We start from the raw sequence: 24,677 nt of genomic DNA, 5'->3' as shown, positions 1-24,677 counted from the left end.
CGAGAAAATTAATCGAAAAATTATTATAGGGCCTTACGATAGGAATGACCTTAGAATTATTTTAGAAATGTTTTGGTTTAAGAAATCTAGGTTTTTGTCAAGGAGAAACATTCCCGCCAGCTCAGATCACCTTATAACACGTTCGGGATTTAAATACGGACCATTTGGGCCCATCTACGATGTGTTAAGCATATCCGGAAGCTTCTGGAGGATGCAGCTGCTTGTCTACCTCCTTAAGCAGCTAGACATGTGTTACTCCTTTACTGGAGAAGCCTCCAAGCAGCTCTTGTTTATGTCCTATTGGTTGAATTGGTGGCTGGCCACAAAACTTGTTTTAATTTGACAGATTTGTGGCTGCACACCAATCTCTCTCCAATTGGTTGCATGGGGAAGGCAGGACAGCTCCTGCTTGTAACCCACGACCTATACCTTCTCCTGAGCTCATTTTCCACCCCTATAAATAGCAGACACCCCCTTAGTCATTTTTCATGCTTAGAACCCTAACCATAGCAGCTCGAAAAAGTCGAAACCCTAAGATAAACTTTTTTTTGTCTTTAGCTTTCTTTTTATTTAGCTTTTGTTTTTCTTTTCTCTATTTTCTTAATTATAACTTAGATAGCCTTTCTTACCCTGCCCTTCCTGTATTTAGATTTCTAAAGCTCTAGAGTTTTCCCGATAGAAGTTTAAAGCGAAGCCGACCGCGAGATAGGAGCGTTTGCAGTTCGAAACTTTCATCTAAGTGTTGAGGTGAGTCTCGGTTATGGGTTATGATTTTTGTGTGTGCAACTAACGCCTGCAAAACAAGAGTATTGGTTGATGCATTGCTAGGTTGCGCGTTTAGATATATAATGATATGATAATGATTGATGTTTGTGAAAGATATTGAGTTATATCGTCGGGCCTCGACTCGAGGGGTATAACATGATTGTGATACATTGATGTGTGTTGCATATACTTATGTCATTGCATTGTATTGTTTGGGCCTCGGCTCAGATAATATAACATGTTTGATCATATCTTAACGGGGAAACCTGTAAATCCATAGACTTGATCCGTGAGGGTCCGACACTCGGGTAGAGTCTCGTGAGAGTCATTGGTGTCCAATCGAGGCCTGTGCCTTGTCCGGGGCCTTACCAAAATTAGTTCCGGGCAGGATGCGAAGACACGTGTGATAGGGCTAGCTACCCTCGAACGTGTAGCTGCATGACGATGCGGCAAGTGTGTTATCCGGGCCATGGGCTTTTTACACTTTGTGTTTAGAGTCAATGGGCGCAAGAAGGGATGTGTTATGGACTTCGTATCGAGATAGGAACCAATGGCGAGAGGCAGTCCTCGACGATCGATAATGAGCTAACCACTCGTGAAGAGTGGATGTTTGTTCACGTGATTGCTTTATTTTTGCATTGTATATTTCTTAATATAATTGATCTATGTTGCTTAATGTTTGATGCATAATGGGGGGATAAATAATTGTTAGGAAACCCGACTCACTGAGCAAAATAGTTGCTCATTAGACTCTTTGTTTTGCAGGTAACCCGTAGTAGGTTCCATTTGGGATCGGAGGAGCACAAAGCTGTTGGTGTAGATTTGCTACCTTTTGCAAACATGTACGTTTTGTAATATGTAAGATATGGTTTTGAACATCGTCCGAGCATGTATAAAGTTTTAATGTGGTTGAACTTAAAGTATATATGAATAAGAAAATGTTTGTGAAACGCTTGGATTCCATATGATACTAGTCCTAGTCTGGGACGAACTAACTAATGGTTTCAAACTCGGGTTGCAAAGCCTTAACTTGGAATTGCTAGGAAACCCGTTCTTGGACATATGATCTTGGGATTCCGGATCTGTCCGGGAACCTCGGGTCAAATGTTTGGGCACGTGGTAGTAGTATCTTCGATCTGGTAAGAGTTCTTTAGTTCGTCGTGCATGTTCTTGTTTGATTGGTGCATGGCAAACTAATTAACTTTTACTTATTCTGGATCGGGGGTGTTACACCAGCTCTCGCAATGGTGCAACCCTGAGAGCCATACTCCAGAGACCGCACGGTTCCTTGATCTGCCGAATCGTAGTCCCGATGGCGTAACCATTAATTACCTTGCAGAAAGTTCCAGTCATGTAAGTCATTAGTTGAAGCAATCTCATTAGTATCCTTAAACAATATACTAAGGCAAATCCATAAGAAAGTTTTTCGATTTAAAGCTAATGACAACAAAGAGAACTTGGAAACCCATAACACCTAACATAACTTGTACACAAAGTAGTAGTTATGTACCTTAGATCATGAGACTTGGCAGAGTCAACTGCATCCAATAAACATGGACCTTTATACATGTATTTAAACAAAAAGTAAACCATGACATGAACTGTTTCAGATTTGCTAAGCAATTCACCCGCTAACAATACCAGAAATGCAAGGTTCAGTACCAGGAGAGAAGAACAGGAACAACTTATCTTGAGGATTTGCGCCTTTCAGAGGGAGCCGAAACCAAGTTTTGGTTTTCCGTGGCACTTTATGAAATCTATGTCAGATACGATTCTTCAAAGCGGCAGGAATGAGAGAAGATCCAACTTGCTGCTTAATCAAATTAAGTCTGTACTTCGAATACGCAACAATATTCATTTGTTGACTTCAATGCGACTATGACTTGCTCAGTTGCTCCACGCCAAAATCTTAAAGAACCTGCACATACTCCCTTGTCTAGCCTTTCAAATTATCAAAACCAGCTTCAAAAGCACCAATAGTTGCATCTATGACCAGAATCGCGGTATGTTCGGAACTAAATATTTGTTTCCAGGAGTCTAGCAAAACAGCATGATGTATTTTAGTATAGAGATAAGCAACAGACACGGTCATTGTTAAGCAAACAGTGCAGGATTATTCATTTTACAATCTCTATAATCCAAAAAAAAAAATATGTTACCTACAACTTTGCTTATTTCTCAAACTTATTCATTTGCTTTTGAGATGTGCTTCCAGTAGATGCAGTAGTCTACCTGAAAGTGTTGAATTACCGGAATCAACATGTCCAGCCTACAAAAACTGTGTTTTCTTTTGTACATGTCTGAATATCGAGCAATATTAAAGCAGGAGGAAAAAGTAGAAAAAAAATTCGCAGACGAACCTCTTCATCGATAAGGAGCATCTCCTGTCCAATGAGGGTTGTCGTGTTTGGATTTCGAGCCTCCCAGAAATGAATCAGACGAAACCTCAACTCGGCTTCGTGTGGGCCGAGTGAAACATCTCTGAAGAACCTCACTTGGTCGCCATGCGCGGAGGAGAGAGCGGTAGCAGCTTTTGGTTTCTTCGGAATGGCAGATGAAACAGCAGTCTTACCGTTAGGTTTCATCACAATCGCAGAGGAAGCAGTGGACTTCCCGTGTGGTTTTGCAGTTGCTGAGGAAGCGACGGTCTTCTTGTTGGTCTTGCGGTAGCTGGAGACTGGAGAGTTGCCTTTGGGTTCCATCGGGATGATTGTCTGAGAGAATCTTATGGATTTTAATGGAGACATAAGATAAGAAAAGAGATTTATAAATAGACAAATGGAGAGGAAGGTGCAAAGAATCCATTGAATGAGTTCAAGCAAATGATTGATTAGAGCAGATAATGGTGAATACCTTGAAATGGATTTGGAGAAGGGTAATGGAAGAGGTGGAAGTGGAAAGGTAAGAGAAGTACAAATTAGGGTTACGACAATTATGTGGACGGAAAAAAGGGTTACGACAGTTCCTGTGGTGATGATCTGTGCTAAACATATTTTTATAAGCCTACTAAATATGTTCAATTGTATGATCCAAACTTGTTTAGTCTCGTCTTTGATACGTACCAAATAGTCAAAACCGATGGTGATGTGGAGAGATGAAGCTCTATCATTGGGTGGAATTAATAATCCTAGGTGGTACACTTTAGATTTTGAGCTTATTGTGTTTTTAGTATTGTAGGACGGTTATTAAATATTTGTAAATGGTTTAATTGATGGGTTTTAACATTACAAATCCTATATTCAAACCATTATTAACGTTTTATTAGATCGTACAATCAACAGTTGGCCCAGAAACTCCCATATTCAAAGTTTGATAACCCAACTTATGGGAGAGACATAATTGAACTCTTCTTTTTTTTTTGTCAAATCATTTAGGGTGTTGATGGTCGGTCAATGTGTTCGGTTCGGTTCAGTTTTTGAATATTGGGTTAGAGTGAAAAGCACATTGACTGAGTCAGACCAATTAGCAAGAGTCGTCGTTTCAGAGAAAAGGTCAAGAAGATTACAGAAGAGAAATGTGTGTTGAAATTTCCATGGAGAAGAAAAGAAGACCCTTCTTCATTTTCACACTTACCACACGTTTTTCGTTTCCGCTCCTTTTAAACGTGTATACAAGGAACAAGTCTCAAGTAAACCACACAAGAAAAATCTCCTCCATTTTGTTTTTCTTAGGCTCTTCTCCTATCCTATCTCTCCGTATCTACTTGGCTTCATCTCGTATTACTTCAGTTCACAATCTCTCAATCTACTTGTGTAAGGAGAGAAAGAAAAATGTCGACGGGAACATGGTTGGGTGATGATGGCAGCGAAGGAGTTGCTATCAATAGTGGTCGTTATGTTCAGTATAACCTCAATGGCAATATCTTCGAAGTCTCTAGAAAGTATGTTCCTCTTCGTCCTGTCGGAAGAGGCGCTTCTGGCATCGTATGGTATGTTTATTATAAAATAAAAAAAATCAATTTATTTTTGTTCCAACTGTTTGTAGTCGCAACTTGTAACAATCGCTCTGCTTCCTGAGATGGAATATTGTAGTATCTTTTTTTTTTAAAGGTTCTTAGGGATTTTGGAACTTGGCTGATTTCTTGATCTGTATATATATTCTTGTGATTCAGTGCTGCTTTGAATACGGAAACGGCCGATCAAGTAGCGATCAAGAAGATTGGTAAAGCATTTGACAACATTATTGTCGCCAAGAGAACTCTGAGAGAGATTAAGCTTCATAAGCATATGGATCATGACAACGTAAGCAACTTTTTTTTTTGTTTATTCATTTACAATTTTCTCCTGTAGAAATCCGATTTCAAAGAATTATCATCATCATCCATTTACATCTCGTATTAGGTCGTTGCCATCAAAGACATTATAAGACCAAGGCAGCGAGATAATTTCAATGACGTTTACATTGTTTACGAGTTAATGGACACTGATCTTCATGCAATCATACGCTCCAACCAACCCTTAACTGATGCACATTCTCGGGTCTCTCTCTGTCTCTGCTTCTTTTGGTTTAAGAAGATCTGAATCATATATATATATATATATATATATATATATTAGTACTCCAGGTCTCTGAAGTTGATCTTTGATGTTTCTTTTTTTTTTTTGCAGTTCTTTCTATATCAGTTGTTGCGAGGACTCAAATATGTGCATTCAGCTAATGTATTGCACCGTGATTTAAAACCGAGTAATTTGCTGGTGAATGCAAACTGTGACCTCAAGATTGGAGATTTTGGGCTTTCCAGGACTAGATCAGAGACAGACTTGATGACTGAATATGTTGTTACCCGTTGGTACCGAGCTCCTGAGTTGCTCCTTAGTTGCTCCGAGTACACAACAGCTATTGATATCTGGTCTGTTGGTTGTATTCTCGGTGAAATAGTTACAAGGGAGCCGTTATTCCCTGGCAGAGATTATATTCAGCAGCTTCGACTCATCATCCAGGTACCCCTTTTTTCTATTCTGTTTCGCTTCTTCTTGAAAAAAGGAAACTAACACGCATATGTGGTTGCAATACACACACAGCTTATAGGTTCACCTGATGATTCAAGCCTCGGGTTCTTAAGAAGTGACAACACGAGACGATATGTAAAACAGCTTCCACAGTATCCAAGACAAAACTTTGGTGATAGGTTTCCAAACATGTCTATTGAGGCAGTTGATTTGCTGCAGAAGATGCTCGTCTTTGACCCAAGCAAACGCATAACAGGTAAACAAGAAAGCCCTTTATAATATGTATGTTACTTTCTCTCCTTTTTTTTTTTTTAATAATAGTTTTAGCTTTTTTTTTTCTGAGTTGCAGTTGATGAAGCTTTGTGCCACCCATACCTAGCGCCTTTTCACGACATTAACGAAGAAACTGTGTGTGAGAGACCGTTCGGTTTTGATTTTGAGCAACCTTCTTTGACGGAAGGGAATATCAAGGAGCTTATATGTCGTGAATCAATCAAGTTTAACCCTCAAGATTCTACTGAGTGACTTGAAGAGAATCTTAGAGCTGTTACATAGTCTCTGTATTGTCACATGCAGTAACTTTGAAAGACTGTTAAATCTTATCTTATTTGAAACTCCCACCCAATAATTATCAATTATCTGGTAAAGTACTTTCCGAGTTTTATGCGAAACCAAAGATGCTAACCAAGAACACAGAATAAATTGTGAGAAACAAATTGTGACAGGAATTATGGTTAATTCCGGTTTAGATATTTCATTTATGCATTTTGGTTTAGCTTTCTGGTTTAGCTTTGGTTTAGTAAACACTTATATGTACACCTTTTCCCATTTACGGGAATCATTCAATCAAACATTAAAACAATCTTCTTAAACACTTTTTTTTTTTTTTTTTTTTTTTTGGAACACATCTTCTTAAACACTTATAACTCTCTCTATCATCATGTTCATCATCATTCACCATTGAATCTCTGTTCTTCGGGATGATCCTTCTTCCTTCGTGATCATCCTCTAGGCTTTGATTCTCTGATCTCCGGGGTTCTCGGTGAACCTCTGGATTGGGTTTATCTATCATTATTGGTTTTCCTGTCTCACAAATTAAGTAATCACGAAAAATAGTCATTGAGCATATATAGCAGCTATATATGCTCTTTGAGAACAAATCCTATACAGAGGACGAGACGGTCCTGAAGGCAATTCAAGACGCTAGAAGTTGGAAAGCAGCTCAAGATACGCTCCCTAGCAAAACAGTACCACAACGTGTGGATCCTCCTTCTAATCCCTCGCCTGAATCTTCGGTGCGGATCTTCAGGGATGCGGCCTGGAATCATGATTCTGGCAACTGTGGATTGGGTTGGTGAGATTCAGGCTCTGTTTTCTCGTCTCACTGTCATCCTCTGCCCTTATAGTGGAGGCGTTGGCGATCAAGGCTGCTATCTCTCACGCAGTTACAGACTATCAACTCAACCAACAGCCAATAGCTATCTTCTCAGACGCGAAGCCTCTGGTGGAACTCCTCAAGGAGAAGAAGTTCGATGTCAACCTCCAAAGTGTCCTCTATGACATTTATGCTCTAGCTAGGCCTTTGGTTTCACCTTTACTTTTATTCCTCGCTTACAAAACTCTGTTGCTGATTTGGTGGCAAAATCAGATTTGTTTCAGTCTGTAAACACTCCTCTAATGGAGTGATTTGAACATTTTCCTTAAAATGAATGAATGGTTTGATAAAAAAATAGAGCATATATAGCAGTTTTGATCTGTGCAAATCGGTACAGTAAAATAACTAAGATTTATATAAGTAAATAAACATAGGGTGTCTTTGCTTTTTAAGGCTCCAAGAAGAGATTGTTTTAGGGTGTTGCCGAGGACAGAAAAGGAGGGAAAGATGGTGTCCATGTTGGAGCTTGTAGGGATGACGAAATTGTTGAATTCTCTGTCAAAGAGTAGAATTTATGATATATTTCCCTGCTAGTGCTAGCTACCTATCTTGAGTTTAACTTCCACACACAAAGAGAGATAAGACAATATGTTTTCCAACGTAGCATGGGAACACCCAGCTTAACAGGTTTTTGTTTGAGGGCTTGGCCAGTTAAATTTTAACAAGAAAAAAAAAACAAAAAAAAGAGCTAGGGAGCTAGGGAGGAGGGAACAGCTGGCCAGCTGGGATAACGAGTTGATCGCATTCCCATTTAGTATCCCATCTATACGCGATCATGACGAGATTCATTCTTTTCCTTCTCTACTTTGTTTGCCGTCTCCGTATTCTCTCAGGCTGCTGAATTTAAAGATAGATGACTTACCTGTACACTAAAGAGACTTTTGGAAAATTTTGGCTGAATTTAATTTATATAATTGAATGCTGAAAATCCATGTTTATTCAGTTTTCACTCTGTTGAATATAAGATCCCACGTCAAAAATATGAAAGAGACTTAACTTATATACTTCTTATGTTTCATAATAAATGTCATTCGAGCGTTTTTTTTTTGTTACACTAAAAATGTCACTTTACAATTTCAATGCAACTTATACTTAATTTCAGCTGAAAATTAATTGTAAACTGTATTGATTTTATAAATAATTTTATCTCAAATACTACTCCCTCTGTTTCATATTAAATGTCGTTTTAGAGAATTTTTTTCGTTACAAAATAAGTGTCGTTCTTGATTTTCAATGCAAAATTTATTAATTTTGCAAAATTTATTTTTCTATTGGTTGAAATATGATTAGGTGTATAGGTAATAGTGTTTTTTATAGGAAATGTACAAAATTATTTGTTTCCTTAATCCGTGTGCCGAAACCTAAAACGACACTTATAATGAAACAGATGGAGTATTGGTTAGAGAGGTGTAATTAATAACAATTTACATATATTTTAGCAATTTTCTTAATCTGTGTGAAAAATGTCATAGTGACACTTATTCAGAAACGAAGAGAGTATTACTTGAGTTTTTCTCATATTTTCGATGTAAGATTTTATCTCCAACACACTCAGGCCCGGATCTGGATCTGGTCGTGAAGTTGACTCTGATAATACCCGGATAATGCTAACAACACCTCCCGTGTAGGTGTGTGATCAGCAGACTGCATTTCTAAGATATAAGCTAGGCTGTCACTTGGTATATATGCTATACTTCAACATCTACCAGTACCACCACCGCAATGGGAATTTTGGCTTATCAAGATCTCGATCTCTAAAAAGGTAAACGGCTATCCCTGAAAGCAAACTATATGTGAGCAAACAGTTAGATCAGTTGGCCATTTTTGTTCTCTCTTTAATTTGGTTTGTCAGACAATTTTCATTTGTAATTTGATTTCATTTAATTTAGTTGTTCTTTTTAACTTAATTGATCGTTCGGTACTTTGAAGGATATTGCTAGTAGTATGCGTTTTATAGCACTGCCAACATCAATCGTGTTGTTTTATGCTATCTATATCATTTATTTATGTTGCAACCATATATTGTTAGTCATGTTTATACGATGTATATATGTGAAGATAATGTACATATATATTCATGCATTGATGCAGAAGCGTTTGTGATCTCGTCCCTTTTGGCAGAAGGACTAGCAATCCGCTCAGCGATGGAACACGTCATCACCCTTCAGTTTCGACGTGTGGTGTTTGAATTGGATTCTCTGCAACTGGTGACAGCAATTGTGGATGGATCAAGTTTCTCTGACCTTCATGGAGTCCTATCTGATATCTATTTGTTGTCAATTTCTTTTGATTCTGTTGAGTTTAGGTTCTGTCGACGTGGAGCTCTCTCTTTTGAGGACTCGGTTGCAAAGAAAACTCTTTCTGGCTTTGTAGGAAATCAGTCCAATTTAATTTGGGCCTGATTATTTTTAATGAAAATTCCGTTAGTGCACAAAAAAAAAATTCATGCATTGATGGGGAACTAGTTTATAGTTAGCTGGTATTAGGCCGATCAATATTTACTTCGTTTATGTCTGCACGTGGGCACTTTTCCACCGTTTCATTTATTCTACAAACTAAACTAAGCTAGTTTGGATCCGATTGGTAATAACTGTATCTTTAAAAATTTTGCTGTAAAAAAAAAATATGTAAACTTTTTGTTGTGGCTTTAGATTTTATTGCTGTAGAATTTTATGGAAAGCACTAAAAAATTGCTTTGGATATTTGACTCTGCAGAGCACTTGTATAGCTGTATGTTATTTCAATAGCTTTGGTTTGAAAAAAAAATTTAAAGCTTGATTGCTCTGAATTTAATGCTGTAGAAATAAATAAGGCTGTGGACAGCACCTACGACAACTACCGATCATAAGATATTGTACTTGTCGTTGTCAGCTTTATACAATACGTACAACATTTTGACTCTTACACCAACTCCATCGGGAGTCCAAACAAATAAATGCAAAAAAATAAATGAAAAAGAAAAAGAAAGCGGTGAACCGATCTTTAATTTGAGATTTTAAGAGGTGGTAAGAACCCATACGTGGCAGCTTCCTATTCGACCACAATGAATGTCTCTCCCTCCTTCGTCGGGGTTTCCGTGAAATCTCATCTTTTCTTTTCTTCCTCTTTCTTCGATCTCTCCGTCTTCCTCTTCGATAAAATGAGCCAAGATTCCAGGGGTGGTTGATGTCAATCCCAAATATGAATAGCTTGAGATGCTTCTACACTCGAGCCAACTCTCTCCTCCTCCGACGATCTTCCTTCTCTCCAGTCACGATCCCCCCCCCGTCGCCTCTCCTCCGCTTTCGACTCTCTCTCTCCAATCAAACCGCCAATTCTAACTCAGACGTCGATTCAAAGATACAGACGACTTGTGGAATCGCAAGAAGCACAGAAAAACCGCCGGTTCAAGTGCTCGGGGATGGGATCCAGGTGAAGTGGTTATGAACAAGAAGAAAGGTAAAGTGAAAACTTCCTGGGTTTGCGAGAGCTGTGGGCACTCGGAAGGGCAATGGTGGGGAAGCTGTCGCGCTTGCAACAAAGTTGGGACTATGCGACGTTTCTCTGAAGGCTCTTCTGAGTTTGTTTCAGGGGGTGGTGATGATGATGGGAAGCTAATGGTGGGAGAGATTAGTGAGGTTTTGAGGTGTTTAGTTACTTGTATGACGAGTTATGATTATGCGTTGGAGAATTTTAACTCAAGTTGTTAAGGTATAAGATGAGGGATTCTCTGTATATTAAATCTTGACTAGAGGAAATAAACTCTTTGTGAGAACTGTTCCAATTTTTGTGAAAGGTTACATTTTTCATTCTATGAACAGAGCACCGAACAAATCAATGTGAAACAAGAAAAGATGTTTCAATCGAAGATCACAATGTTTTTTCTGCTGACTTTACTGTCTAGACGGAGAAGGATTTTGAGAGAAAAGATGTTTGGTGGAAGATATAATGACATAGCTTTGACATGTTAGTGGTGGACCATCACAGTTATGGGGCTAATGGCTTTTTCGTTTCTTTGGTACGTTTGTTACGCTCATGCATCTTCCTGTGTTCACTCAAGGTTCTGCAATTTCCTCTAGTTTTAAGACTGTTTACACATTAATCATTGGGTTCATGAGTTGTTTTTTCTACTTTTTGCAGTCAAGGATTTCTGATGTAAGCTATGAAGAGCAGGATGATCCTGATGGTGGATTGGAACGCAGAGGCTTATCAGGTGACTCGTAGTGAGATTCACTTTACAATCTGTCTGCAGGTTTCTTCATGTTCCATTCGTTGATACCATCTGATCAAACTTCTTATCATGACTCTTTGTTCATTCACACCTTTGATCAAACTTTTCTTTCATCTTATAAATAAAATCATTCAACTTTCTAAAAAAAAAAAAAATTTAAGAACGTTAATAAGGTTTTCCCATTGGAGGAAAAAAATTAATTAAATTAACAAGAGTTCTTAAGTTTTCAAATCACAAAATTAACTAATAAATAATTCATTAAAACCTTTAATAGTCTCTTACTAATGGACATGTACGCTCATCGATCAAGTTTGACGTCGATTACATAATATATTTTCTTCTTCTTTTAATCACAGAATTATTCATATTGATAAAACTATCTAAGCTGTCAATTGGTTAATTATCCGTTGTTTACATACTTTCATTAATTATTCATGCATAAACATAAACCTAAAATTATGTCATCCTAGTATTGAAGTTGAAGAGTGATAACTTCATGTCGACACACATGTGTTTCATGTCGTAACCGAAATTTACAATAGCAAACAAAAATTACTTGTTAATAAAATTTAATAGAGAAATTTATTCGATTATGTCTTAGTGTCAGTGGAGACAGGCTAGGTAAGTTTAAATGATAATGACATCACTATCGAAGCATTTAATTTGGATGTGTGTATAATGAAGAAAAACAAAATCTGCTAATATCAATTTTTTCATGGCATTGGCCATCTTTAAAGTTTTCCATGCACTTCAACGTTGGGTGACTTGGATGTTGGGCCCGTAAATATTAGTATTTGTAATCGACTTTACTTTACCTTTATAAGACCCATGCAAAGCTAAGTTGTTAATACAAAACTAATCATCAAAGGGGGATGTAGCTTAAATGGTAGAGGTACGAGGTCAGTACACTGCATCTCCACTCTCTCTCCATTTGGGCTCTAATCTATATTTACACAGGCCTGAGTACTCAATAAAAATAAAGGCCTAATAAGGGTTAAAACCGTGTACAGGTAATAATAAAATGGGCCGACCGAATATAAAACCGGCCCGTAACTGCCTGGGTTAGAGGCTTTATAAAATGTCTGCGTCTATCCCACCCACATACGTGTATCAAACCCTAGCGAAATTTCCCTCGGAGCCGCTCTGCGAAAGCATAATCGATCCCAGTCTAAGGTACATGATGTTCTCCTCTGTTTACTACGATCTTATGAATCCTGGAAGATCATTGTTAGATTGTGTATATATGTATTTGCTACAGGCCTGTTGGCTTTTTGATGTTTTTTTAGGATCATTTCTTTGGGTTGTGACTAGTTAGAATTTCGAATTGAACGGACCGAATTGGTGATTAATCAGCGGTTATTGAAATGGTTTCAGAGAAAGAAATGTCGACAGTGGGAGAGCTTGCTTGCAGCTACGCTGTTATGATCCTCGAGGATGAGGGTATTGCCATCACGGTTTGTATTCTTTCTTTTTTCTTAATAAAAATATTCCATTTCCTTAGTCATCGCTATTTATCTGGAGATTCTAGATCACATATATATGGTTCAAATGCGATTTTTTTTATGGTTGTGGTTTGATTTTTATTGACCTTATATCCTTTAACTTGATGCTGTTAGGCCGACAAGATCGCTACTTTGATCAAATCTGCTGGTGTTAGTTGTGAGTCATACTGGCCGATGTTATTCGCCAAGATGGCTGAGAAACGTAACGTCACAGACCTCATCATGAACGTTGGTGCTGGTGGGGGAGGTGGTGCACCAGTTTCTGCTGCTGCTCCAGCTGCCGGTAGTGGTGGTGCCGCAGCTGCCCCTGCCGCTGAGGAGAAGAAGAAGGTACAAACAAACAGTTTGATTTTATTGTTTGTATCTTTGGGGTTTTAATGTGATATTGGTGAATATATATATATATTGTGGTTGCAGGAAGAAGTAGCAGAAGAGAGTGATGGAGATTTGGGTTTCGGCTTGTTCGACTAAGCAGCCATCAATTACTAGTGTTTTTCTTGTTGGTTTTATCTTTTTTGACACCTCCAGTATTTTGTCGTACGAATTACTACTTGGTTTGGTCTGCTCTATAGAAGATTTAAGTTATTTTTTCTTTTGTTAGAATTGATTATAACATTTTGAGATTGGAAAAATATCTGCTGTTACAGATGTGAGGATCCTAAGAGCAAGAGCACCCGCAACGCGGGTTCGTTATGAATCCTTAGCACGATTACATAGGCAAATGACATATAAATAATAATAAAAAAATTTCGTAACCGAAGGATTGATCCTTAATTAAAGCGTTTAAGGATCAAATCCTTAAAGACGTGGCAAGGCGTGAGTGGTCTGGCTGGGGTTGTGTTTCGCGTGTGGGAAAAAAAATTTATTCTCTTTCTCCGTCATGAAAAAAAAAGCTCTCTTGAAGGCTAAAGGCGATTCGGATTGTGAAACCATGTTGTCGTCTCTTCTTCTCTCTGGCTCTACAGTATCTTCTTCGTTCATCGCTGCATCGAAGCTGTAACATCTCTCTCTATCTCCTTCGTCTGCCTTCATTTCACCTTCTTTCGGCTTATCCGATTTCAAATTCAAGGGTTTGTTCGTATACTTGTTCCATAATCGAATCTTAAGAGCTTATGAATTTGTTTATGATTACAGTTCTCTCTTACGGAATCCAAATCAGTCACTGTCACTATCTCGGAACCTTTTGAGAAGCTTCAAACCCATTAAGTGCTCCTCCGCTGATTCTCCATACGGAGGTTATTATTATCATCTCCCCTTCCTCTCGCTAAAGTTTCAATCTTTACTCTGTTTTTTTTATTAACTCATGTAAATCGAATTAACCTTTTTTGTGTTTAGGCAACGTCTTCACGTTCCCTTGAACCAGGGTCTGGGACCCGTACAAGCGTTTAGGGATTAGCCCCTACGCCTCCGAGGAAGAGATCTGGGCCTCCTGGTAAACTCCTGATTAGATTTTTGAAACTCTTTGCTTCAATCTATAGATGTCTGTGGTAATGATGGCTAAAGTCGATAGCTTTAGTAGATTTTTATTGTGGATATGTGAAAAACAGAACTAGAGAAGACACAAAGTAAGAGACTTGTGTTGTTAGTAATGATGGAGTTTGGGTTCAATGCCCACTGCTGAAGGAGCTGTCTCTGATTTGTTTGGGAAGCCTTTCTTCTTATTCCTCTACGACTGGTTCATGGAGGTATATGCTATTAAGACTTACTCTGATTTACATCTTAAAGTTGAGAACTTTGTTGTTTTGATTCTGTGATGTTCTTGTTTTAAAGCATGGAGGAGTTTACAAACTTGCGTTTGGTCCAAAGGCATTTGTTGTCATCTCTGATCCTACTGTTGCGGCATGTCCTCAGAGAGAACGCGTTTTCTTATGACAAGGTAATGGAGTCAGTCAGTGTCTTTGTTTTGTTTTCTTTTGGTACCACCATCAAGTAACTTTTCTTTGTATTTTTCTTTAGGGAGTTCTTGCTGAGATCTTAGAACCCGTCATGGAAAAAGGGTTGATACCTGCTGACCTTGATACCTGGAAGTTAAGAAGAAGAGGTAAGTAAAGCTGTTTTTGTTACTCTCTCTATGTTTATGGCCATTGATGATGATCTGTGTTGCAGCTATAACTCATGCGTTCCATGCATTGTATTTGGAGGCCATGGTCAAAGTATTCAGCAACTGTTCTGAGAAAATGATACTGAAATCTGAGAAACTCTTAAGGGAGAAAGAAGTTTGAAGCGGAGGAGGGGACACGATTGAGTTGGATCTTGAAGCAGAGTTCTCGAGTTTGGCTCTTGATATTATAGGGCCTAGCGTGTTCAACTATGACTTGTAAACATTTTTAAACTTGTATCAAACATAGACATTTTTAAACTCTATCACACTTACATTAAATGAAACCTATAGTTTTAACTTTTAAGAAGATAAACTTATACATAAGATAAGAAAAACTAATAGAAATTCTTTAGCTTATAATTTATAATTTTTTTTTAATTGAAATTGAAAAACTTATAGTTTTTAAACTTATACATTTTTAAACTTCTCTTTTCTGGTATATTTATTTTTAATCATGCAATTAATAAAATTTCAATTTCAATTTTTTAAAAAAATATTTTTTTTATTTCTAAAAACTCCTAATTGGGGATCACCATTAGACACATTATTTTGACTAGAGTCCTTAACTATTCAAACAAAAAAAACAAAAAAAAAATTAATATAATAATGATAAGGACTCTAAGAAGGAGTCCACCATTGCGGATGCTCTAAGTTTACCCAAGGAACAGCTCAAGTCTGAAAAGAAAAGCTTAACCATAAGCTAAGCTTGTCTCCTGCCTTCTGTTTGATGTTTGGTGGTGTTTCTTATATACTAGTACTAAGTTAAATGCTACGTAGATATAGTTTTGAATCGAAATGTTAATAAACTCGATATAAATGGGTATCATAAAGCCGAAATAAAAATCGAAAAGCAAAAGCTATTGTTTAGGTCTATATAAAGTTCTATTAGAAGCCCAGATGGACCGACACGTATGAGTTTAATGGACCCCACGCTGGTTTTTACCTTGACGAACTAAACAAAAAGGACGACTTTCTGGCTCAAAGAGAAGCCAAGTTGGGGACTGGAGATAGGAAAAGTGCAGTGAGAAGCCACTACTATCTCACCGCGTGTCGATCTCCGGTGACTTCTGTTTTTTCCATTTATACCCTTCGTGCTGTTTCAGCCTCAAATAATTCATATAAAGAAACACATTAAAAAAAATTGAAGGAAATTAAAGAAAAATGGTTATGGCTGAGATTTGCTTCTGACTTCAGCCTGTCTTCTTCTTCAGCCTTAAACAGTCTTCCTTCTTCTCAATCTATTCTCCAGCTCTAGCTCTGCTGAAAAAAAGAGTGTTTATTGTTTTCCGGGAACGATGACTTCTCCGGCGAGTTGCCGTGAGATGATCTAGTTTCTATTTTGGATTTGCATACTTTGTTCCTTCATAGTGGCTAAGGGTATGTGTTTTACACTATTTAGCAATATTAGAATCTCTGTTCCGTTGCTGAAGAAGAAATTTAGTAAAATATATTAGCTAGCTGCTCTAAGTTGTTGTTGTTAGGCTGTTAGCATAACTAATCAAACAAATCTTAAGATTAATTTGGAAGCAATCATTACTGATTTTAGGGTGTTTGTGATGCTCTATAAAGGTTTTAGCTGCAATGGATTCGTTTGGGTTTGAATTTTTTTTAGAAAAGAAAAGGGAATTCTTTTGAAGCTACTCTGTGGACTTTTCAGAGATTTCTCACTTTGATTTCTTATTCTCTATCTCTTTTTGTTAGTATTGTCCTAGTGTGGATAAAATATTTTCTCATAGTTTCTTTCTCCTTTTGCAGCTAAGCTAGAATCTTTAAGAGGTCTTTTCAATTAGAAGTCACAACGGCTTTGCAATTTGTGGGGCGGGAGGAACTTTGATGTTTGGATTTGAAGCAGCTAGGATCCGGTTATGGATACAAATACATCTGATGGACCTGGTGAAGAATTATTAACTAAGGTAATAAAATGCAAAAGATTGTCCTAGTTTGAGATTTTTCTTCTTTGTTTAGTGTGACGTGAGCGAATATTTGGTTTTGTTGAATGAATAGGCAAGAAAGCCATATACAATAACAAAGCAGCGAGAACGATGGACTGAGGACGAGCATGATAGGTTTCTTGAAGCCTTGAGGCTTTATGGACGAGCTTGGCTACGTATCCAAGGTCCCAATACATTATTAGCTTCTTGCTGTATGATCTGAACATCAGTCTTCTCTGTTCTTTTTCCTTCATTTTTTTTTATTTTTATTCTTTTTGTACAGAACATATTGGGACAAAGACTGCTGTTCAGATCAGAAGCCATGCACAAAAGTTCTTCACAAAGGTAAGCCGTTCGGTTCTGTTGGTTGATTGATAGTGAGTCAATATATAGATAGATCCCATGAATTTAGTCAATGACTATGTTTAGAGATTGCCTATCTCACTACCTGTCACTTGTGTGTTGTTTTATTTTGCTAAGTAGAGTTGGTTGGTTCCAAGGATAGCAGCAGATGCTTTGTAGAAATTATTGGTTTCAATATTTTACTATTAGATCAAAGAGAGAGAGAGAGGGATCCATTCATTATCTGAGACAAGTCTACAGTAACATAACTAGCATTGCATTTCGCATGACACACTTTTGTCCCATATTCACCAAACTCCATGAGATAATGAGATTGCATGGACTCTTTTAGCCATTCAAATAGCAAAAACCAAACCTCCTTGGCCCCTATAGGAAAAGGACATGAAGTAAAGTGTCTCCTCTACCCACCACGAACACATTCGGGTCAGTATAAGACTTTTTTTTTTTTTTAACATCAAGCTCAAGAGTCTCAGGGTTGCATTTACAATCTCCGATTTGGAAAAAACAAAAAAAAAAGGAACTCACAGTTGTGGTTGGACTCTTCAGTTGGAGAAAGAGGCTGAAGCCAAAGGCATTAAAGCTCTGGACATAGAGATTCCACCTCCTCGTCCTAAAAGAAAACCCAATGTTCCTTATCCTCGGAAACCTGGCCCATCTTCTTCACAATGTAACCAGCCTCAGGTCTTCTTGGATTTGGAAAAAGTGCCCATTTCTGAGGTTTTTTTGGTTCTTCATTCTATCATTTTGTTGTTGTTTCTTGTGACAGACTTGTTATGCTTTTGTTTCTGGTTTAGAAAACATCAACTGGGAAAGAAAATCAAGAAGAGAACTGCTCAGGGGTGAACAAGTATCCCTTACCAAATAAAGTAGTAACTCCAGGGAAACTAAAGACATTCATGGAATCTTCTGATCCGTCGTTAAGAAAGGTATAAAGATTGTAGTCCTAGAACATGATGCTGTATTTTGAAGTTCCTCCATAGCAATAAAAGAAAAACTTGGTTCCATTCTGATTATTTTGAGCAGGCAAGTGCCGATAATGAAACAAGCAAGGCTTCAAATGTGGACAACAACATGGTTCATAAGGAGAACAAAGACAGAGATGATGATGGTCTGCACAGCGCAAGGCATCATCCAGCTACTAAAACTTCACCATCTGCTGCTACTACTACAACTTCCCATCAAGCGTTTCCAGCATTCTCTTTCTGCTCGTTTCTCCACATGTCTTCTACTTTCTCCAATCTTATCATGTCTACACTCCTACAGAATCCTGCTGTTCATGCTGCAGCCACATTCGCTGCTTCGGCCTTGCCCTTTACTACTAATGCCGGAGCCTCATCAACGCAAATGAGCTCTTCTCCTCCAACTATAGCTGCCATCGTTGCTGCTACAGTAGCTGCCGCAACTGCTTGGTGGGCTTCTCATGGACTTCTTCCTACTCCAGTCCCATTACCAGCCGTCTCAGTTCCAACTCCAGCTGCTATGGATAACGTCCGAAATGATCAACTTGAGAAACAAAGCACGGCCTTTCAAGAACAAAACATGGCTTCAAAATCTCCAGATTCATCATCCGACGATTCAGAGGAGACTGGAATTACCAAGCTAAAGGCTGACGGTGACAAGGAGGAAGTTGTTGCTGCTTTGCAAGATTCAAACGTTTCCCACAAGAAAAATCCAGTGGACCGCTCATCGTGTGGGTCAAACACACCTTCAGGCAGTGACGTGGAAACAGACGCATTGGAGAAAGAAAAAGAGGCAGATGCAAACCAGCCAAGTGTTATTGAGTTAAGCAACCGTCGGAGTAAAATCAGAGACAACAACAACAACCAAACTACTGATTCATGGAAGGAAGTCTCTCAAGGGGTAAAACCAAAAAAAAAAAAAAAAACAATGATTCATTCACTTGCAGCGTTTTGCTTTGGAATTAACACTAACCGTGAAACTCTGGTCTCAGGGTCGTATAGCATTTCAGGCTCTCTTTGCAAGAGAGAGGTTGCCACAAAGCTTTTCACCTCCTCAAGCAGCAGAGGATTTGAATGGAAAACAAATTAGCGACACGTCAATGCCATTGGCTCATAATAACTTGAACAAGATTCAAGATTCTTGTAAAGCAGACCAAGAAAGCGCAGTGGATGAAGAACCGGGGAAGAGTCTTAAAATGAGAGAGACAGGGTTTAAGCCATACAAGAGATGTTCCATGGAAGCGAAAGAGAGCCAAGTTGGAAACGCAAACAATCACAATGATGAAAAGGTCTGCTGCAAGAGGCTTCGTCTGGAAGCAGAAGCTTCAACATAACCAACACAGACTTTGAGGTAAATTATATTTGCTTCTTCATTCAATCTTTTATGGAAAGAGACTTTTTTTCTTTCTTCTTCTTCTTTTTAAGATCCATCTGATCTGAACATTTCTTCTGTCATGTCAATTTCTGTACCATATTACTACTCCATCTCCGTGTCTGATGTCTCTGTTTGTGTCCGCCACTTCTGGTCTCTGGTGTGTTATTGTTAAATTTACCATTAAGCAATGGATTTATGTCTATTTTGGATATTTTTGAAATCATAAACACAGTTTTAGATTTGATAAAGACTTCGTGTTTGTCTTTGGTGTTTCTGCCACAATGCTTCAACTTTCTTGAATGGTTTAAACTCGACTTGAAGGTGCCCAAAGGTATACGATGGGCTTAAGATATTTTCACTAACTGGGTCCATGCACATCATTTTTATATTACAAGCTCAGTTCAGGGGAGTGAAGCTGATTCAAATCAATTAATTTACTACAAAATATTTGAATATTAGATGAAATCAGACAAATCGATCCTAAATGAACATGCCTGTCTCTGTATATACACAAAACTCACTTGGTTAACTTAATATAAAAAGCAAAGTTTAAAGTTTAAACATCACACCATACAACAAGTGACCAAATCCACCAATATTTAAACTCTATAGAAATCAAGAATAAGTTTTTTTTTAAGTTTCTCTGAGAAGCTCAAGAAGAAGAGAAGCAGCAGAGTCTTTAGCCTTCTTAACACTCGGCATCGGCTCTCCCATACATTCACCAGTCCATCCTCTATCGCTTGTACTCACTCTTACCCAAAATGTAAACCTCTTTGCATGCGCCGCTCCTCCTTCCTTGACACATCTACAATATGGGTCGGTTTAAATGCACGGCTCTATATACAACTTATTTTGTATTGGTGCAAACCAACAAAAATAAAATCGGAAATTTGAAGGGAGAAAGAGAGAAAATGACAGAACAAAAGCCTGCTAAGCCTACAACGATACGTTGGAACTCGTTTTTGACAAATGGTTTAAGACCATTTTTCGATAAGTTTCCGGACGAAGACGTTCGTCGGAATAACCGAATGTTTGACACTATTCAAAATCAGAGTTGGTTTGAATAAGAAAATGTTGGTTCAAAGTCATTGACTTGGAAAGCTTGTAGAACTTGGCAATTTGACTATGTTTGAGAAACTAGTAAATGTGCTACATAAAAATATGGAGAAGTAATAAAATGGTTATGCTATGGTATAATAGTGAAAAGATATGCCCAAATAAATATTTGTGTATCAAACCGAAATGAATTAAACCAAGTTTGATATCATATTCGGGTTTGGAATTGGGATTGGATGTAAGATTTGGTCTAGTCTAATATTCTTTAATATTTTTGACCAAATTTAAAGGTGATTGAAGAATCATTTATATCTTTTCATTGATAGCAAAGAAACGTTTTCTGACTTTGATAGTCATGGGTCCAAACTAATTATGATAATTAGTGCCTACGTTTTCTTTTGTTATTGCTTTGGAAGAAGCTTATATAATTCAAGTCTCCATATTGTAAAAGAGATATACGATCAACAACAACAAAACCATGATCCTCCACTTGAATATTTATTTTTTATTTTTTTAGTCTAAGAGTACATCACAGAAATATGTTCGATAGATTCTGTTTTTCGGTGATGGTAAACAGAAACAATGTTTCAGTTGTATCCTGGGAATCTGAGCGCTATAAAACCGTCACACTACGGGGCGTTTAAAGATTTAAAGAAAGAGATTAACAATCTCGACTCTGCAATTTTTTTTTATTCTTTTATTTCGGTATTGCAATTTTGATTTATGTTCTTATTATTTTTTTCAAATATCAGTTGTCCTATGGTAGTAAAATAAGGTTCCTACACTCTTAAATCTTTAAGTAGGGGTTATTGGTTGTTGTATTTTAATAGATTTGAAAATCCGAACTAAATCTAGTGTTATTGGTTTTATGATTTTCAAATCTGTATTAAAATCATGTGTTATTGGTTTAATGATTCAGAAATTCTATATCAAATCAAGTGTTATTCAATCGCACTGATTTACTAATATATTTGATTTTATATTGGATTTGAATAGATTTGTTTGGATTTTTTAGTTAAAAATACAAAGACTCAAATCCGAGGAAAAACCTCCGGATTTGCATATTTTACTTGGATTTATAAATACTATATGGATTTCTAAATCAATCAAAATATATAAACCAATAACACCTCTTAAATATTGTTTATGCTATTACACTAACAATACTGATTTTTGTTAAAATTTTTATTTATAAGAACAGGTCCATCACTATTCTCAAATTGGTGTCGGAATAGGTTTGGATCGGTTGTTACAACCTTAATTCTGTAAATTTTCGTTTGTATTATTATACTAATGAAAACTGATTCTTTTGTGAAGTATTTTTTCATGAAAACAGGAGTTGAAGAAATAATTATGATGGAAAATCATTCGCTTCTATCAGATAATTCTTGATTTCCTAGAACGGTTTCTGAGTTAAAATACTTTAAAACCAGTTTTTCTTACCAATACTGATATTTTTTAGAATTATTATGACAATACAAGTATTCAGAGGAAGACAGAGTTATGACCATGGATCGATAGTTGTTGACTGTTCCGATCCAAATCATACTATGGGTTTGTTGAGTATTTTATTGATTTTAATAAATTGCAGAATTTAATAGAATTAAAGAAAAAACTGTCTGTTTAATAGAATTAAATTGTAGACGTTTTTTTTTTATTGACATATGCTCTTGATTGTGACTTGGTCTGGTTTAATGCTTGGACTTGGTTAAAGATAAATATTTGCTTTAATTATCAAGAATGTTTAACGTTTTGATTTCTTGTTTCAGATTTTTATTCTTGGAATAACTTAATTTAATTATTAAATACATACATCGTGTGACCAATGAAAAAATAAAAAGAAATTCAAGTTTCAAATATAGTGATATCATACTTATAATTATAAAACAACATTTTGATCTTTAAGAGATCAAATTGTATAGATGGAAATGGTTGTTAGACGACGCTCCAAATTAAGTTTGGGAGAGATCTGCTACATATGAATCCGTTTGCCGTAGAAAATAAAATGTTTATTGATATTGATCAAAACATTTGTATTTTGTCAATGCTTAAAGGCAAGTTGTAAAAAGATTGGTCATGCAAAAAACAATGAGAATTTTCAGACCAATGACTGAAACTGACATGTGTATTGTAGTCTCTAAAATCAATATAGTTGAGAATAATCATATAAAATTGGTTTTGATGGTACAAATAATATCTTATAATGATATGTATATTTGCTAAAAAAACAAAAATATGTTTTGGAAAAATTCAAATCATATACAAGTTGGATTTATAAATCAACTTGAGAGAACTATGAAAATAATTGTATCTAAAATGTGAATTTCTAAGAATGAAACACATTTTAAAGAAAATTGTAATAATTTTCGAAATTGCTTTTTATTTTCGAAATTGCTTTTTTTATTCATTTAAATCTAAAAGAGTTGTAGATTAACTTTCTAAACTCTTAAGAGATGTAAAATGCAAATATGCATATTTTGAGTTATCTCAAAAAATGTGGGGGAAGTTTTGCTTACCATATAAAGTTGTTGGCAAGAGGCCAAATGAACTAAAAAAAAACTAGTGTCATACACAGAGTTTTGTGTATAATGGTTAATTGTATCTTTAAAAAAGATGACAAAAATCATTAGACAATTGATCTCGACTAATCTCAAGAGATTATGTTCACTGTGATGACAACCTAGGATCCTTTTATTAAAGGTGTGTCATGAGATCATATTGTATATCATCAAAATGAATGGGTAGCCTGTGAATTAAGATGAGGTTTGGCGGTAACTCTACCTAACTGACTGGAAATTCCAAGAAATAAGTTTAAGGAGACAACTAAGTCAAACTAAATCTGCCCAAAGCACTGTAAGACTTCGCTCTATACCCAGTTCCTATGATGATTAAACAGTGCTACATGTAAGGAATATAGGATAAGCATTAGCTTTTAATGATTTGTGTCCATAGCTTTGAGATATGAATGGAGTAGTACATGATACTCTTCTAAACAAAGTTAATGGCAAATCACCTTGTGAGTGTGAAATATGGCTATTTCTAGGAGAATGAAGGAAATGCTATATTCTCCAAGTTCACTTATGATTAACCAGGACTGTTCATGGTCAAAATGAACACAATAGAGAACCTAGTTCTCTGAGAGAATGAAGCTGTGCTATAGTTGTTGTCTAGGTTTACACCAAAGCCCGGGAGGTTCAAGACATCATGGCCACCTCCTGGCCGAGTAAATCCGATAGCTATTAACAATGACTGGTTCAAGGCTGAAAAATTGCTACCAACTCATCATGCAGTGGATTTTTCGTTTGTACTCTCAAAAGTCCTTAGTTAGGTCTTGTCGAGTCTTGTCTAGAAAGTCAAGTCCATCGAGTCGTCTAGTGTCTAGAGTCATTTCTATTCATGTGGGAGATTGTTAGAACTCATTTTTGACGAAATGGTTTAAGACCATTTTTCGATAAGTTTCCGGACGAAGACGTTCGTCGGAATAACTGAATGTTTGACACTATGAAGTAGTGTAACTTTATGTCAAAATCAGAGTTGGTTTGAATGAGAAATGTTGGTCCAAAGTCATTGACTTTGAAAGCTTGTAGAGCTTGGCAATTTGACTATGTTTAAGAAAATAGTAAATGTCCTACATAAAAATATGGAGAAGTAATAAAATGGTTATACTATGGTATAATAGTGAAAAGATATGCCCACGTAAATATTTGTGTATCAAACTGAAATGGATTAAACCAAGTTTGATATCAGATTCGGGTTTGGAATTGGGATTGGATTTAAGATTTTGTCTAGTCTAATATTCTTTAATATTTTTGACCAAATTTAAAAGTGAATGAAAGAATCATTTATATCTTTTCATTGATAGCAAAGAAACGTTTTCTGACTTTGATAGTCATGGGTCCAAACTAATTATGATAATTAGTGCGTACGTTTTCTTTTGTTATTGCTTTGGAAGAAGCTTATATAATTCAAGTCTCCATATTGTAAAAGAGATATACGATCAACAACGAAAAAACCATGATCCTCCACTTGAA

The 24,677-nt window shown here is 36.7% G+C and overlaps 4 protein-coding genes across 8 annotated transcripts; all 4 read left to right on the top strand.

Annotated features, from left to right (window-relative positions):
• The first annotated feature begins 4,385 nt into the window (after positions 1-4,385).
• On the top strand, positions 4,386-6,364 carry LOC106406995 (mitogen-activated protein kinase 11). Its single transcript, XM_013847770.3, has 6 exons — positions 4,386-4,693; positions 4,877-5,006; positions 5,106-5,243; positions 5,373-5,705; positions 5,787-5,970; positions 6,064-6,364. Exons 1-6 carry the CDS (start codon positions 4,536-4,538, stop codon positions 6,237-6,239), a joined length of 1,119 nt encoding a protein of 372 aa, XP_013703224.2. The 5' UTR covers positions 4,386-4,535; the 3' UTR covers positions 6,240-6,364.
• A 5,932-nt stretch (positions 6,365-12,296) lies between these two features.
• LOC125584308 (60S acidic ribosomal protein P1-1) lies at positions 12,297-13,509 on the top strand. The gene is made up of 4 exons (XM_048752625.1): positions 12,297-12,532; positions 12,734-12,813; positions 12,976-13,191; positions 13,279-13,509. The coding sequence occupies exons 2-4, from the start codon at positions 12,742-12,744 to the stop codon at positions 13,330-13,332; spliced, it is 342 nt and encodes a 113-aa protein (XP_048608582.1). The 5' UTR covers positions 12,297-12,532; positions 12,734-12,741; the 3' UTR covers positions 13,333-13,509.
• Positions 13,510-13,731: 222 nt separating this feature from the next.
• LOC111216004 (cytochrome P450 97B3, chloroplastic-like) lies at positions 13,732-15,579 on the top strand. Of its 2 annotated transcripts, XM_048752626.1 has the most exons (4): positions 13,732-14,546; positions 14,632-14,737; positions 14,818-14,902; positions 14,968-15,579. In XM_048752626.1, the coding sequence occupies exons 2-4, from the start codon at positions 14,633-14,635 to the stop codon at positions 15,081-15,083; spliced, it is 306 nt and encodes a 101-aa protein (XP_048608583.1). In that variant the 5' UTR covers positions 13,732-14,546; position 14,632; the 3' UTR covers positions 15,084-15,579. The 2 variants fall into 2 exon arrangements, with proteins under 2 accessions (XP_048608583.1, XP_048608584.1); XM_048752627.1 differs by having other exon boundaries at positions 13,732-14,737.
• A 520-nt stretch (positions 15,580-16,099) lies between these two features.
• On the top strand, positions 16,100-19,829 carry LOC125574804 (protein LHY-like). 4 transcript variants are annotated; one of them, XM_013847873.3, is made up of 8 exons: positions 16,100-16,339; positions 16,718-16,875; positions 16,967-17,078; positions 17,177-17,238; positions 17,803-17,937; positions 18,051-18,182; positions 18,280-19,116; positions 19,208-19,829. In XM_013847873.3, exons 2-8 carry the CDS (start codon positions 16,828-16,830, stop codon positions 19,547-19,549), a joined length of 1,668 nt encoding a protein of 555 aa, XP_013703327.2. In that variant the 5' UTR covers positions 16,100-16,339; positions 16,718-16,827; the 3' UTR covers positions 19,550-19,829. The 4 variants fall into 4 exon arrangements, with proteins under 4 accessions (XP_013703327.2, XP_048608580.1, XP_048608579.1 ...); XM_048752623.1 differs by having other exon boundaries at positions 17,803-17,958; XM_048752622.1 differs by having other exon boundaries at positions 17,803-17,973.
• The last annotated feature ends 4,848 nt before the right edge of the window (positions 19,830-24,677 follow it).

This window comes from Brassica napus, chromosome C3, assembly GCF_020379485.1.
Source record: "Brassica napus cultivar Da-Ae chromosome C3, Da-Ae, whole genome shotgun sequence".
NCBI classification, from domain to species: Eukaryota; Viridiplantae; Streptophyta; class Magnoliopsida; order Brassicales; family Brassicaceae; genus Brassica; species Brassica napus.
The sequence above is the reverse complement of the archived record's forward strand: the minus strand, read 5'-3'. Positions and strand labels throughout refer to the sequence as shown.